The 14860-nt window shown below is 42.9% G+C and overlaps 1 protein-coding gene across 3 annotated transcripts in view; it reads left to right on the top strand.

Annotated features, from left to right (window-relative positions):
- Window positions 1–14860, top strand: part of KIF24 (kinesin family member 24) — a 33872-nt gene extending 19012 nt beyond the window's left edge. For all 3 annotated transcript variants that reach the window (XM_075527103.1, XM_075527099.1, XM_075527100.1), the window contains exons 8-13: window positions 1097–1202; window positions 3913–3984; window positions 4713–4822; window positions 5757–8195; window positions 9131–9224; window positions 11573–14860. In XM_075527103.1, coding sequence (XP_075383218.1) covers window positions 1097–1202; window positions 3913–3984; window positions 4713–4822; window positions 5757–8195; window positions 9131–9224; window positions 11573–11713 — 2962 coding nt within the window. In that variant the 3' untranslated portion in view covers window positions 11714–14860. The remainder of the gene's footprint in view (window positions 1–1096; window positions 1203–3912; window positions 3985–4712; window positions 4823–5756; window positions 8196–9130; window positions 9225–11572) is intronic.

Below are 14860 nucleotides of genomic sequence, written 5' to 3'. Positions count from 1 at the left end.
TGGAGATGATTCCATTAGAGATGTTTGCCTTTGGTCAGAGGAATCCTAGTACCTCACCTAAACCTCCCTGATAATTTGAGAGTGTGACTCTGATGCTATCTGCAGCAGACAAAAAGAGCGGTTTACTTCCTCTTGTAGCAGCCGTTTTACATATTTGAAGACTGTAATTGTGCCTTTTCTCAGTCATCTTTTCTGCAGACTAAACAACCCCAAGAAACAGGTCTGAGGGAAGAGGTGTAGGTATCTATATTACTGCTGAATGTCAAAAAATGCGCTGACCCACCCTTCCAGCAACTACCATGCAGTCTTGCTTCCCAGGATCTTATTTTAAATACAAGGCAAAATGGAAGAGCCACAAATAGTGGAGAGAGGAAAAGGCAGAACAGGCAGACTTAGAAATAGAAGTGTATGTGGTTATGTAGGTGTGGCATGTGTGCCATTTTTTTGTTACTGAAAGAGAGATGAAGCTGGAGGGGGGAAAGGATCCCAAGATAGGCCTGTAAGAGAAGTCAGGGCTGTTCCAGGAAAAGAAGAAGGGCAAAGACAAAGATACAGTGCAACAGTCAGTACAGCAGCTGGCACCCAGAGCTAGGGAACATGAGAGGGAGTAATGGAGTTTTGTGGAAAGGAGGGAAAAGGAACACTGAAAACTCAGTGTATTAGTTACTACAGTGGAAATTTCTGTTCGTATTGCCCTGAATTCCTATTTAACAGGGCAATTGTCTGTTGTACCTGGAAGGAGAATCAAGAAATTTAAAATTTCTAGGAAGCTACAAGCACAGTGATTATCTGGAGAGAGGAATATGTTGCACTTTCAACAGCTTATCCGTTAAACTGTGGAGCACTCTCATCACATGCAATTACACTTTCTATTACGATTGTGTCAGTGCCGGGGTGCTCTGACACTGTTCCTGCTGCTGTGCTTATTTTGGTGCCTCAGATATGTCCATTGGTTATTTCTTTTTGTTCAAAAGTAGTTATTTCTAATCATTCTTCTGATGTCATGTGTTGCAGCCCTCTGGTTTAAAAAAGAAAAAAAGAAAAAGGAAAAAGAAAAAAAAAGCCCCTAAGATAAATGCAACTTTGTTTTTTCTAGGATATCATTCATTGACTTGGCTGGCAGTGAAAGGGCAGCTGATGCCAGAGACTCAGATCGACAAACAAAAATGGAAGGAGCAGAAATAAACCAAAGTCTTTTAGCAGTAAGCTACTAGCATGTCTGGGGAAGGTTTTGTATTTAATTATTAGCATGTGTTTTAGGATAAAAATGAACCATGGAATTATATATGTATGTATTCCATGGAGGGGAAAAAATAAGCGAAGTAGTAAGTGTGTCCAGTTTAATTTGTCTCATGCCTGAAAGACTATTTAAGAGGGAAAAGATTTTGTGATGAAAATAAAGTCTTTTTAATCCATTCTTACAGCCAGCCAGGTAAACACAGCATGGAGAACATTAGATGTAGTATAGTAAGTGCACCATATTTTATGTAGAAAGTTTTGTCCCTTTTACTTCCAGAGAATATTGTCTTGGGATTGCCATATTTGTTTCATAAAAGCACATCTGTTCGTGCTGCTTCTTTACACCACTTGAACTCAGACTTCTCTTTCACATCAGAAGTAAAGGACGTAAATATTCCAGAGCATAGAAACTAGCAGTTCTTGTGTGGGGAGAAAGGAACAGGAAAAAATGCACTCTTAATGCAAACTGTCTTTTATAAATGTACACAGTTATGTAAAGAGGGACAAGGAGCAAAGAAATGCCATCTAAGATAAAGCAGAATTGCCTCTAAGTATAAATTGTGCAGAAGACGTTGCACCTCCTTCAATTCAAATGAACAAAGCTCACTGATGACTGAGGGTTTCTCTAAGTGAGACTGAAGGTGATATGCAATCAGTGAGTAAGAGTCAACAGTGCAGAAGTTAGTGCACACAACCGTACCTCTTAGTGTGCTCTAAATAGGAGGTGCCTTGCTCTGTTTTGAGAATGTAGAATGCTCTTTTGCACAGAGGCTTTCCTGCTGTGGAATATTAGCCTTCATACTAGGAGACAGCATGTAAAGTGAATGTGTTTCTGTACTTCATGCTTTCTTGAGTACTTGCTGGGGAATAACTGAGTGGCATGGAGAGTCAGGACCTGAATAGAAAGGATTCCTGAGAAGTGAGGCTTAATGTAAGCTCATGAAATTCTTTTAAAAGGAACTTTAAAATCTGTGTGTATTTTTGGTATTGTGTGAAGCTGAGTAAATACCGACACAGTCTACAAGTAGTGACTGAATTAACCATAAAAGGCATCTTTGGGTAAGTCTACATGACCTGCAGCCTGTAGAACCTAGCTCTGCCCTCAATGATCATAAGGCTCTCTTCAGGCCTTAAAACACATGAAGTTTGAAGTTTGCTGCTGGTTTGAATATTCACGTTGATTTCAAGTAGAAGATATTCAGATACTGCAATTATGAGAAGCAGAATAAAAAATCAGAATAGTTTGATCTCTTGTTAGAGGTGTGATTTTTAATGAAATGCAATAAAAGTGAGAAACACGTGTCATTTTAAGTGGGTGTATGTAAAATGTAGAAAGGCTTTAAATGTAGAAAAGCTGCTTCATGCTAGTATCACCATGACAATACTGTAATCTGCTTATTTTTCTTTCAATATTTGCTCTAAATGACTTGTCTCATGGCTATGCAGTCCATTTCTGCCAATTTTAGAGAGCGTCCAGGCTTGATATGGACTGTGATGCTGTTGTGCTTATTCCACTGGAAACATGGCAAAAAAGTGCACATCTTTGAGTTTGAACACGACATCTTTTTCCAAGGCTGGTAATAAATCAAGGGATGTTTCTTCAAGACTACAGGCTACCTCTGTTGATGGTTATTAACAACAAGAAGATGTGATGCATTCTGTGAAAAGGCATGGGTGTAGCTAGCTGCTCATGTTCTGTTAGTTTTAATGGGAATTCTGTAGCCATATCTCCACTCCCTTGGTAGTCTGTTGCTTCACTCACTGTTTTGTGTATAGTTCTTCTTAGCCTGTCAGAGGTCACAGTGACATGTTTGTTTAGACAGACAGGCTGTATCTATACTACCTTCTGAGCATGGGCTTGAACCCAGCTCCCCTCACAGCTAATTATTTGGTGCTGGTCCATGCTCTCCCCTTTGGCTGGGTTTAGCGTGTTGCACTGGTGTGAAGAGGAAATGGCTTGAGATCAGCAGCCTTCTAATGCAGCCTATGTACCCACACATAGATGTGACATCTAGACTGCAGATTATAGTCAGTATGGGGAGGAATATGCACTTATTAGCTCATGCTATCTCTGACTAAGGTATGAAAATATTGCCAGAGTGGCATAAGGAATTTGCACTACTGTTGTCCAAAGTGTTGGGTTTTTTTGGTAAGGGGAAGAGCTTGGTTTAGAAGAAAGAAATTTATGAGAGCTCTTTAAGTAAATTTAAAGAGATGGAGCTCAAAAAGCTCTGTTCTTAGGGTGTTACAGGTATATGAATCTGGGGTACGCCTGCCCTGCAAGCTGCAGCATAGTCAAGTGTACACCCAATCTGACTTCAAACTACTTAGCTATGATGCAGGCAGCGGCTGGTCCACAGTAGTGTGGAGCTCTGTGTGTGCTCAACAGTGCCATCAGGTAGGGCTAGCTGTGCTCTGTGCTGCAGCTTTGCTCTCTTTGAGTGCAGCTAAACTGCTGCTGGTACCTAACCTAGCTGAAGCTGGCTGTTTGTGGCTGTGGCAGCAGCAAACTTCCCTTGCAAGGGACATCACAGAGTAGGAGTCAAAGGTGCATGAGGAAAATAATAAATTTGTAGGTTAGATTTGATGCAATTCAGTGCCTTGCCAGTGTGTGATTGATATGTTTTTCACCCTCTGTTTTTTTGTTTTTTTTTGTTGTTTTTCTTTTGGTAGCTAAAGGAATGCATTCGGGCATTGGATCAGGAACATGCACATACTCCTTTCCGGCAAAGCAAATTAACTCAGGTAAAACAAGCAGAAAGGCAACAGTAGAGATTTCCCTGATGAGGACAAAATAAAAAAAAAAAATAAAAAAGGCATGATTCAATAAATGCTATTAAACTACCGAAGAAAAGAGAAATGCATAACTTTTCCAAACATTAATTTTAAAGATAATCACAGAATTAAGGCCAACTGCCAGTTCCCCCAGTCAGTCCTGGGGACTGGCATAGTAAAACCCAAATAAACTAAAAACTAAAACCAAACACTACCTTCCAGACTCATTCAGTTACCATCCATCTCCACCCAGTCTGCAACCAATCGTGCATCTTCTGTGCAGTAACACTCATGGGAGAGATCATCAACATTTCTTCACTCCAGTTGTAACATATGCTTTATCCCTCAAAACGTATGGGCGCCCTTATGGCACCTGGTGCAAGGGCTTGTTCAGAGCCCCAGTTAACACTCATATTAATTTTAAATTGTAAACAAAGAATTGCAAGACAAATTGAGACAAGAGGACTACATTTAAAAAAAAAAAGAGGCAGTAACTGTGCATCACCTGACTCATGTTAAACTGCCTCTGTACATGTTGCTAATTTATAGGAAATGCAAGGTAACTTAGCCTAACTTTTCATGAGTTCTGACCCAATTAAATCACTTTCCCTCATATTTTGTGTAAAATAAGAGCAAGCACATGTTTAAAACTAAATATGTGAATTGCTAAGAATCTTGTTTTTCCCTTCCAACCGTAGGTGCTAAAGGATTCTTTCATCGGCAATTCCAAGACATGTATGATAGCCAACGTATCACCTAGCCACATAGCTACAGAGCATACCCTGAACACCTTACGATATGCTGACAGGTGGGTGATGAAGCTCAATCTTGCCAAGGTGAAAAACACAAAGAAAAAAGTCATGTATGATGTTTGTGGTTACATTTTATTTTGGTTGCATTGGAAATGTTGATTTAGGCAAGAAATGCAATTTTCACAATGCAAATAAAATCCTTACCTGTTCCAACTCTTAGATTTGGTCTTAAAATTCTCTGGGTCTTGTAAATCCTTTCTGATGACAGCTTTTAGTGATGAAAATATCAATGTGCTCCTAGTAACTGCAGGATTACTAACGTCAGCAATAAAAAGTTTTGTTTTAGTTTTGTATGGTAGTTCTGCCTAGGATGTGTGCAAGTCCTTCACCCTTCCTCCTACACAGGAGGAGGTGAATTACAGGCTGTGCAATGCTGGGGTTAAGAGGACAAGAGATGCTTAAGGGGAAGAGGAATAAAGGAAACAGTTGAGGGGATAGGGTGATACCAGGTAAGCAGCTTGTCACAGTTGCAGTGATGAGTCTGATCCAGCATCACTGTAGCCCTGTACGCATATCATCTGAGCTAATTAGCCCCACTGCAACTACTTCAGAAGCCCTAGTTTGTGTCTTGTGGGACTCTGTGATGTGCTGTGGGGAGTACTAGCTTGTCTTGAGCTGGCACTGTGCCATGCTGCATTATAAAGTGTGGAAATGCAACCCCCTTCCACTGAAACAGAGACCATCTTCACTTCATTTGACCTGTTATGCACTGTTCAAGGAAGCACTTCAAAATACTGCTGTAGACCTTTCCAGAAGTTCAGGCATTTTGGCAGAGGGTTTTAATGCCTGCGTGGATCACTGACAATTAAAACAGAAATCATGACATTGAATTCGGTGTTTAGCCTTCATATGTGAAAGCATTAGTGTGTTCTGAAGACACTGTTCTTTCTCTGAAAGCATGACATCTTCTAAAGCCAGCCTCATTTACAGGGTCAAAGAGCTGAAGAAAGGGATTAAATGTTCTACCCCCATCACAAACAGACGTCGGACAGCTGGAAACGTATCTCCAAAACGTGTCCAAAACTCTCCCTCTTTGCCACCTGGGGAAAAGAGCTCCCCGAAGAAAGTGAAGCTAGGCCTCCAGCATCCCTCAAGTGCTACAAAAACAAAGGCATGTCCTGCAGCAATCCAGCCACCAAGTGTCCCTTTTACCTCTACCCCCAGGGGAATCAACAAAGGACAAGCCTACAAAGGAAATCCCAGCTCACCGTGGTTCCACCATGCTAGCCCAGTTAAGGGAGTCCTACGGATAGCACATCCCCTGAAGAAGAAAACTGATGATCTGTCCCCCCACTCTGAAAAGAACCCCACTGCGAAGGATTTCATCATCAAAAATGCTGCCATGGCAGAAACAAAAGAGAGTGGCCAGAGAGACAAGTATATGCAAGACAGACCACCTGTCCAGTGCCTGAAAGTCCAGACAGTGCAACCTGTTCAGAAACAGCTTGTTTCTAGAGATGATTTTTCCTTTGGAGATGGAAATCTGCCTTCTGACAGCAGACAGGAATGGGGAAGCACCTTTGCTAAACAATGTGTTGAAACCTGGACAAATCTGCCTCCATTTCAGAAGGAAAGGGAAGAGCATTTACGTCTTTATCACCAGCAGTTTCAGCAGCCACCTATTCTACAGCAAAAATTGAACTATCAACCTCTTGAGAGGTTTTTAACACAATACAAGCCCCAGGAGATTCAAGTGAAGCAGGAGCTGAGCCTTACTCCCACAGAAGTACAGAGCAAAGAGGGGATGCAGCTGGAAGATCTGGATGATAGTGATTTCAGTGAAGATTCTTTCTCACCTGTTTGTAGTCAAAAGAGCGTGAAAAGAAGAAACGCCAACAAATGCAGTCAACATTCATTTTTCCTTCATCAGAGAGAACAAGGAACTGAAGAAGAGCAAAAAGGCCAAAAGAGACAGGATTTATTTTTTAAATATGCAATACCCATGCAAGAACATGAACTAGATGACAGCTGGGATTGTAGTGAGGGCAGCCCAAAGACAGAGGAATCCATTAAAAATGCAGGCTGCAGCAAAACTCCATCAGACTGGAGCTATGACTTAACTATTGAGTCTCCTCCAAGCAATACCGCAGAAAAACCTTACTGCCTGCAGGAAGATCCTGCTTGTAACTGGAAAAATGGCAAAGATTTCCTAGCTGATCACAAACAGTACAAATCCAAACACAGATGTCTTGTTTACTCCAGTGAAGCTACCTTAACTCCGGAAGAGGACGCTTCAGACTCATATGTTTCTCCTGTATTGAAATTGGGAACTCCAGAGTGCAAAGAGATCAACCTCCAGCATGAAGAGAAGGAAGAATCCACTTTGGATAGACAGGGTGCCCTTGCAGATGTAAAATGGAAAGCTCGAAAAAATGGAGTTAACCATTGTGGATCTTCCAGTTGTTCCTCAGAATTCACTTCTGAGCTCATGGTCCCTCTCACAGTGTCCCTTCTTGACTATGAGGAAACAACTGATACAGAGAGAGTGTATTCTAACCAAGAGAAGTCCCCCCGTGTGAAGCAGATGTCAGACAGGAACATACATGGCTCCCAGAAAAGGTTCGAGGAAGAGGGCTGGCAGTGTACGAGAAGCAGAGCTCTGACAGACAGCATGCTGGAACTGGGGGAGCAAATGCGTCGTGGTGGAAGACATTGTGCCCTGCTGCGTTCCCCACAAACAGGGGACAAGTGGCTTTCACCTGCCTGCTGTGATGTGAAGGCATGCTGCTGCCTTCTGGGCTCAGGTTCATCAAAGCAAGGAGTCATTCACAGTTTATTTGTTGGACGTGACCTGACAGAAACATGTGCAGCTGAATCCACAAGCTCCAGGGGAGAAAGAGAGGGTGGTTTGTTTCTCAGTAACTCAACGTGCAAAGAATACACAGGTGGCAGACAGTGTGATGCTGATGTCAAAGATAATACCGGTAATTCGGGAAAATCTAACCCAAATCAAGGACCCAGTGCTGAGCCCATGGCTCAGGAAATGAATGCTGATATACCTGAAAAGAGCTATTTTTCAGGTGCGCCATGCTTTCTCAGTGTGGGAAGTGTGGATTACACAGTCCAGTGCCCCTCTCAAGAAAGCAGCCTGCTGTTGCAGCCCAAGTCAGGACTGAGGAATGAGGACTTCAGTCATTCTGAAGACCCAGCCAAGTCATTGTTCAGCAGTGAGGAAATAGGGTTGCTAAAAAACAATTTAATGCAGGGTATTTTTACACAAGAGACTTTTGCTGCGGATTCAGGATCTGCAACCAAAGATAATAAGCCATTAGCAAATACAAAGAGCTCCTCAGGCCTGTCCAACAGCAAGTCTCCAAGTGCTACATCAGAGATGGAAAAGTGGCAGAGAGAAGCCCTAGAAAAGGCACAGTAAGTCTTGCTCATCACTGAAGTTTGTCATGAAGCTTAGAAATTCTAGACACGATACGTTTACCTTTATTTGTATATCATACTCATATGTACTTTAAAAACTGATGGGAAATCAATCTATGAAATAATTATTTAATAAGATTAATGATAATTTATAGTCATTATCTTATAAATATATGCTTGCCTGTTATTTAGTGATATTTTAAAATCTCACAGGAAGCCAATTATCCCATTAGAGCTTCCTAGGATAATGCTAGAGGAATGAATATTATAATACAAACTGCAGTTCTCAGTAATTAGTTGGCTTCCTATAAGCTGTAAAGTACCTAAAATATATCAAAACCTCCCATCAACAAGCAGATGATAGCTGTTCCATCCCTATGGAAGGAAAAACAGCTAGAGTGCCTGGGCAGTCACTGAAGATGTAGATGTAAAGCTTCAAAGTCCTATGAGCTGCTACTGTCAGCTCCCAAGGACTGGACTGCATTCACGTGACTGGAAATATGGTGTTGGTCAGAGAACCTTGCTCAAAGGAATGAACAGCAGCACTGCCTTCCCTCTCTGACTGTTTTTCACCAAAATGACTTACAACCTTATGGTTGTAAGCCATCTCACCAATTAATTAGACAACTTCTTTGCTCCTAGACTTCCCTGTGGTAAAAAGCAGTATGTGCCCCCATGCTGCCTATGCTAATGAGAGGCTTTGGCACTCCCCTCTGAGCAATCCTCAGTCATCAAGGTCATCTTTAACCCCAAACCAGTGCAGTGCACTGCACTTCAAGGAGCACTGGTATGCACTTTCTGAATGACAGGGACTACAGGACAGCAAGGCTTCCTCTGGGGTATTCCTCCTTCTTAAGAGTTTATTGAGGCCAATGGTAATTATAGGTAGTACAGCAGGCTGTGTAACCAGTGGTATATTTTATGTTAATCAGACAGGCTGTAATTCAGGCCCATCGGCAGCAGCTGGATGAAATGGCATCTTTGTGCTTCAAGGAGGAGTGCTTAATAAATCAGATGTCCGCAACAGTAAGTGTTTCAGATGGTGATTTCCGTGCCTGTTGAACCTGCATAAATTAATCTTAGAGATTATTAACTTGAATTAGTGATGTGACATTCCTCGTCAGTTCTTCCTCTCATTCTCTGATGCCTTCCTGAGTCCTAGGAGAGGCCACTCATTTTCAGTACCTGTTGTGTCTTTGCCAGTCTCCACCTTGCCAGGTCCTTGGGGGAGAAGGAGACTGATAGGCCAACTCTGAACCACTTGTCTCTGATAAAACAGCTTTCTCTTATCTTGCATCATGGGTACCAGCCTGTACCAAACAGGGCGTCTTTCCATGTGACGTTTTTCTCCTTACAGGCTGGAGCAAGTAAGTCAATACCACAGAAAACACACACCCCTAAAGCATGACACTGGGATGTTGCAGTTGGTGGCCCAGTGCCACGTTGCCTCTTCCTTCTGGGAGTCCCTTGCCTGTCACACTGCAGATGTGCCAACCCCTGGCCCCACTTACTCCAGTGCTGTAACCACTGTGACTTGCGCCCTCACAGGCTCTTGACGTTTGTCACTCAAGTGTTTCTTGGCTTATCCTTGTCTCGGACGGCAGTAGTGTAGGCTAGACCTAAAGACTGGCACCTGCATGGCCCCACTGCTAGCCAGGCAATCCCAGTTCTCTGTTTCTCCTGCATCCAGGTAGATGCATGTCACAGCTGTGTGGGAAGTCTCATCTGTCACCCAGTCTTTTAACATTTCCCAGTGAGAACCCCCTGCCTTCCCAGTTCCCTCATCTTGTCAATAAAGCCAAGCTCCATTACTGCATTACATTATCAAACCATTTTAATTCCTATCACAGTTCAGATCTGAAATACAGCTACAGGGACTCTTGCCTCAGGGACTTCAGAATGGAGCCATCATATGGCTTATTTGCTGTGATTTCCAGCTGCATGTGATGTGTTACCAGATAACATATAGAAGTTCACAAAGTAGCACAAGAGCCATAAACTATTAGTTTTGTTGCAGAGAATGCAGTGACACAAAGCAATCTTTTATTTTTGTATTTTTATTTTTTTTAAGTCTTTTGAGGTTGTTCTTCCTAAATCTCTTGGTCATTGGACATCAGCCCTCCCCCCATTTATTTGCCCCTTGCAGCAAGCAATCATCTTCTGGCTAGCAGAATTATGACAAGCTTGCCAGGCCTCCCAGCAGTGTGTGAATAACTTATAATATATCCTGTAGTGCTATTTCACAGCATGACCTTTCTTTGAGCAATGAAATCAGCTTGGACTTCCCGTATCAGTTTCTCTCCTTCCACTTTCAGATGGTTGCAACTTCTCCAGCCATGAAACTTTGGCCGCAGGAAAGACCCCTGCCAAGACCGGCCACATACTGAACCAAGCAGTATTTAAAGTGCTTAAGAAAAATATGCCGTGACAGCTGGGCTGGTCTTCATTACAGTCCTGATGTCCCTGCAAGACAAAGATACAGTGCACGAGATAGCTGGAGTCCTGCCAAATAAGCTTTTGAATGATTGAATGATTGATTTTCATGTGGTGGCAGGTGAAGTCCCTAGCCCCAAGGATGCTGACACCTCCCAGTGTCTTAGATGCTGACCTGTGAACAGAGGCACCAAACTCTACTCTCAGCTGGAGAGCAGAACAAGTCTGAGTGCTGCCTTATTAATACAAGCCCTACTTAAAAATACCTGCCTCCATTTCAGTTTTAATCACAGTTTCATATCACTTTTTATCTGTATGGCAGGTTGCTATGGAAGGTAGAGTTCCCCTTGGCCGAGGCTATATACACTGCTGGTATTTCTCATGTCAGATCTAGCAGACCTGTAGCCATGCAGGAGTTGGACTGGCCCTGTGACCTGATGTGAAATAATCCCTTCTGTCTCCCAAGAATGGGCTATTATGTCTGATCAATGAGTGGCCCAGCTCATCACTTATTTTCATGATTGCTAGATCCGAGAGGTGTCAGGAACAGAGTTAGTACATTGTAAACTGCATGTCAGATGACCAGTCCATGTACCAAACCTTTGAAAAGCTAACCAGTGTAGAAGGGTGATAACAGGTGCTTTATACGTTTTTTTCCCTATTATTTTTATTTATTTGTTTTTATTTTTTATTTTTAAACCATTGTATTAGCTGTAATTTCACAAACAGATAAAACTACCAGAGTAAGTTAACCTCGGTATTTAGAGGCATTGACCTTTGTGAGGGTCAGGACTCTAATAAGGAAACACTGATTTAATCTATGATGCTGGAGAATGGAAAACATACTTTTATTTTCTGCTACAGTGCATAAAATATGCTGATTTTTCTCCAACCTGCTGCTACTGTTGTTCCCTAAACTTTCCTTTTCCCTTCTTCACCAGGATTTTCAGAATTTCGTGACCAAGCTGGATGAAGTCTTGGTACTGAAGTCAAAGTGTATCCAAACGATGCGAGCCCAGCTTCAGCTCTATTTAGCCTCTCCTGGCACTGACATGTCCCTGCAAACACCTCCACCAGTTTAGACCTTCTTTGCTTACACATGCACAAAACCAGCTATGGAAACAGCCAGCTTTTCCAGTCAGGAAATGCTGCACTTCGTGATGCAAAGTGTGGGTGGGTAGGGGATAGCTTTTGGTTTGATGTTAGTGATTAGTGTGTATTTTAGATAAGGATGGAGAGAATTCTGAGTAAATGAGAGATGACTACTTGGCACCACAAGGTTTTGTATTCCCTTAATACCAGTAAGCCACATTCTTAAGAATAACAATTCAGCAGCCTTTTAAATATCTCACCAAGCAGCAGGCAGTCCTGTCCACAGTATTCATAGCAGCTTCTCACATGCTAAAGGCACTTCTGTGTTGCCAAGAAAATGAGGGGGAAAGAAAAAACACTTTGAAGCCAGACACAGGTCTGAACAGAAAAAAGCTATCCAGAAAAGTGTTTGCAAACAGAAGCCAGGAAAGAGAGAGGAGCCACTGTTTGTTAAGTACACTCACGTAACTAGACCCCAACTAAATGGAAGTCAAGGCAGGGCAAGAAGTGCTGTCGCTTTCAGAAGAGGGCTGGCTGTTGTTGCATTTGTTCTTTGCTTGGGACAAACACTCCAGGGCTCCTGAAAGAGGTGGCTTAAGTCATGGGTAACGAGTAGTTTAGTAGGGACTTTGTACCAAAGGGTCATCTAGTGTGTTAATAAGAATGTGGGTTTCATACCACTGCCAACAGTGAGAGGCCAACAGCCTACCTGCTACAAACGATGTCCAATCTCTGCACTATGGCACAGCTGTAGTGTGCTCATCATCCGGGCTGACAGAACAGATTTTTCGAATCAGAAGAGGGTCTGGTTAGAGGCCGTGGCATTTCAGAAGCTGCCAACAGTGCTGTTATGTGAAGCTGGTATTTGAATCAAGAACTACAGAAACATCAGCTGGAGCCCTGCAAAAGCTCTGCTGCTGCATGCATCACTTCTGAACCACAAAACAAGTCCACTTGCTGAAGCCGCAAGTGACCTTGAAACATGCTCAGCTGAAAACGTGCTGTGTGAGCGCTCCCACTCCAAAATTAGGACTGTTGCAGCACATTTGGCCATCTCAGTGTCTCCTCAGTAACGCCTGTAGTAGCTCAATCAAAGCCTGCTCAGTAGCCAGAAATGCCAAGGGTAAGGGGACACTGCTGCCTGACCAGCTGTGAATTTTACTGCCTGCTTCTACAGCTACCCCAAGGAGCCCAGGTTTGGCCAAGCAGCAATACAGTAATCACAGTGACACTCAGTTATCTGGGTTGCATATTTGGTGCAAGCGCTCCCAGGAATGTCACACAGCATAGCCCTGGGGAACAGAAGTGCAAGGGGAGGACTCGTAACAGAAGTCCTACATCAGTGCCCTGACTATTAGGGTTTTTTTTTTTAGCACTGATTTGTCTACATCTTGCAATTGAGACTGGATTACTCTGGAGCATAGAGCAGCATCCCTCCAGGGTTTGAGTTTATGGCTCTCAAGACGGTTCCTCTGTCCAGGTTACAGGTCAGCAGCACGTCACACCTGAACCCAGGTCTCCTAACCCCCTTTTCAGAAGCCTTCCTTGCCCAGAGAAATGAGGCTTCCAGGAGCAAGACTCTTAGTGTCAGTGGTATTTTGGTATTTGTGCACAGCACAGAGCAGGGGTGCTTCACAGCCACCAGAGAGGTATAAAGCAGTGGGACACCCGGCATCTTGTTAAAACCATGGAGGGAAGAGCAGGCATTAAACCGAGCTCCCTTTTAAAACAATAAACTCTTAGAAAGCCTCCCTCCGCCTCCTGGGGACAGGGAGATCTTTCCCATGCGTAAGGTGAGAACATATGGCAGCTGGGTAGTTCTTGTACCTTCTGAAAGCATAAATGGATGTGAGCACTTACAGTAGTTTCCCCAGCACTTTCTCAGCAAGCACACAGAAAACAAGGCTACTGGGGAGCTGCTGAGGAGCTTTGTAACTTCATTTGGAGCCAAGGAAAATGTCAGACTGTAGGACGTGGGCACAGGTCACAGGAAAATGAGATGCCCAGCCAGTAACACAGTGCTAGGGAGGAAAACTTCCCCTCTACATACGCTGACATTTGGGGGATGAGTATTGGTTGATGGTACTTTCAGGTTTTTTAAATGTACTTTGCTGAGCTGCCCTTTACAGGCATTTTCAGTCTCTTACCCAAGCTGGCCATTTCTAAAGCAGCACACAAGGCGGAACCATTCACACAACCATAGTGCCATGTCCTAACCTCAGTATTTCCAGAGACAGATGTAACAAAACAGATGAGTGACCAAGAGCTTCCATGAAAAGAGGAGATGGGAGTTGTCAGCTACCAAATTTGAGCCACCTGTGAATCCTGTCCAGTCTACTGTGAAAAAGGCAAGTCTGTCTGGCAGATCTGAGCCCCAGTGCAAGTTCCCGGAGCAGGAACTGTTTGCTCCCTGGAGGAATGGCCAGGAACACTGAGAAACAAGAAATAAACAAAACAACAACAAAAAGGCAGTTTTCCAAGGTCTGATAATATTTTTTAAACTGAAGCCATCCAGCCACTCCACAGGACTGTATCTTGTTAAATGTAAGATTTTATTATCAGTCTGCTCTCAGAATTTCATTTTTCTCTACTGAATGTGAGACTTGACTAAAATAAAATAAAATAATTAAAAAAGAGCAGCCCTGGCTGTGAAAAACCACCCATCCTTGCCAATAATAGGACTATGGACATGCTTGAAGTGCTGCATGCCCAGGAGATACCAAAACTGGGCTCCTAGTATGCAACGGAAACTACCAAAGCTGTTGTCAAAACCGGTAATGTTTTTCTCTCTGCTATTAAGGTTATTACCTAGATGCTGCTTTAATTCTTGCGTGAAAATGAGCATTTTAAAAGTGTCATCCCCTTCCTGCTGTTTGATACTGCACTGACACCTGATAGGAATGGTTTTCATTTCAACCCGAGGAGCGTGTGTGAAAGTGTTTGTCATTGCAGCAGTCTAAGAGATTAAGAGAGCCTGGCCACATACAATCAAATAAATACAGAACTAAAATGGGTTCATGTTTGTATTCAGGTGCAACAAAGACTATTAATGCTCATGGCAGATGCTTGATATTTTATTTGAATAATTGACATTATTTAAAATAAAATTCGATTTACTACAGAACTCTGGTAAAATT

This window comes from Mycteria americana, chromosome Z (assembly GCF_035582795.1).
Source record: "Mycteria americana isolate JAX WOST 10 ecotype Jacksonville Zoo and Gardens chromosome Z, USCA_MyAme_1.0, whole genome shotgun sequence".
Classification (NCBI taxonomy): Eukaryota; Metazoa; Chordata; class Aves; order Ciconiiformes; family Ciconiidae; genus Mycteria; species Mycteria americana.
This window is presented reverse-complemented; position numbering and strand designations above follow the sequence as displayed.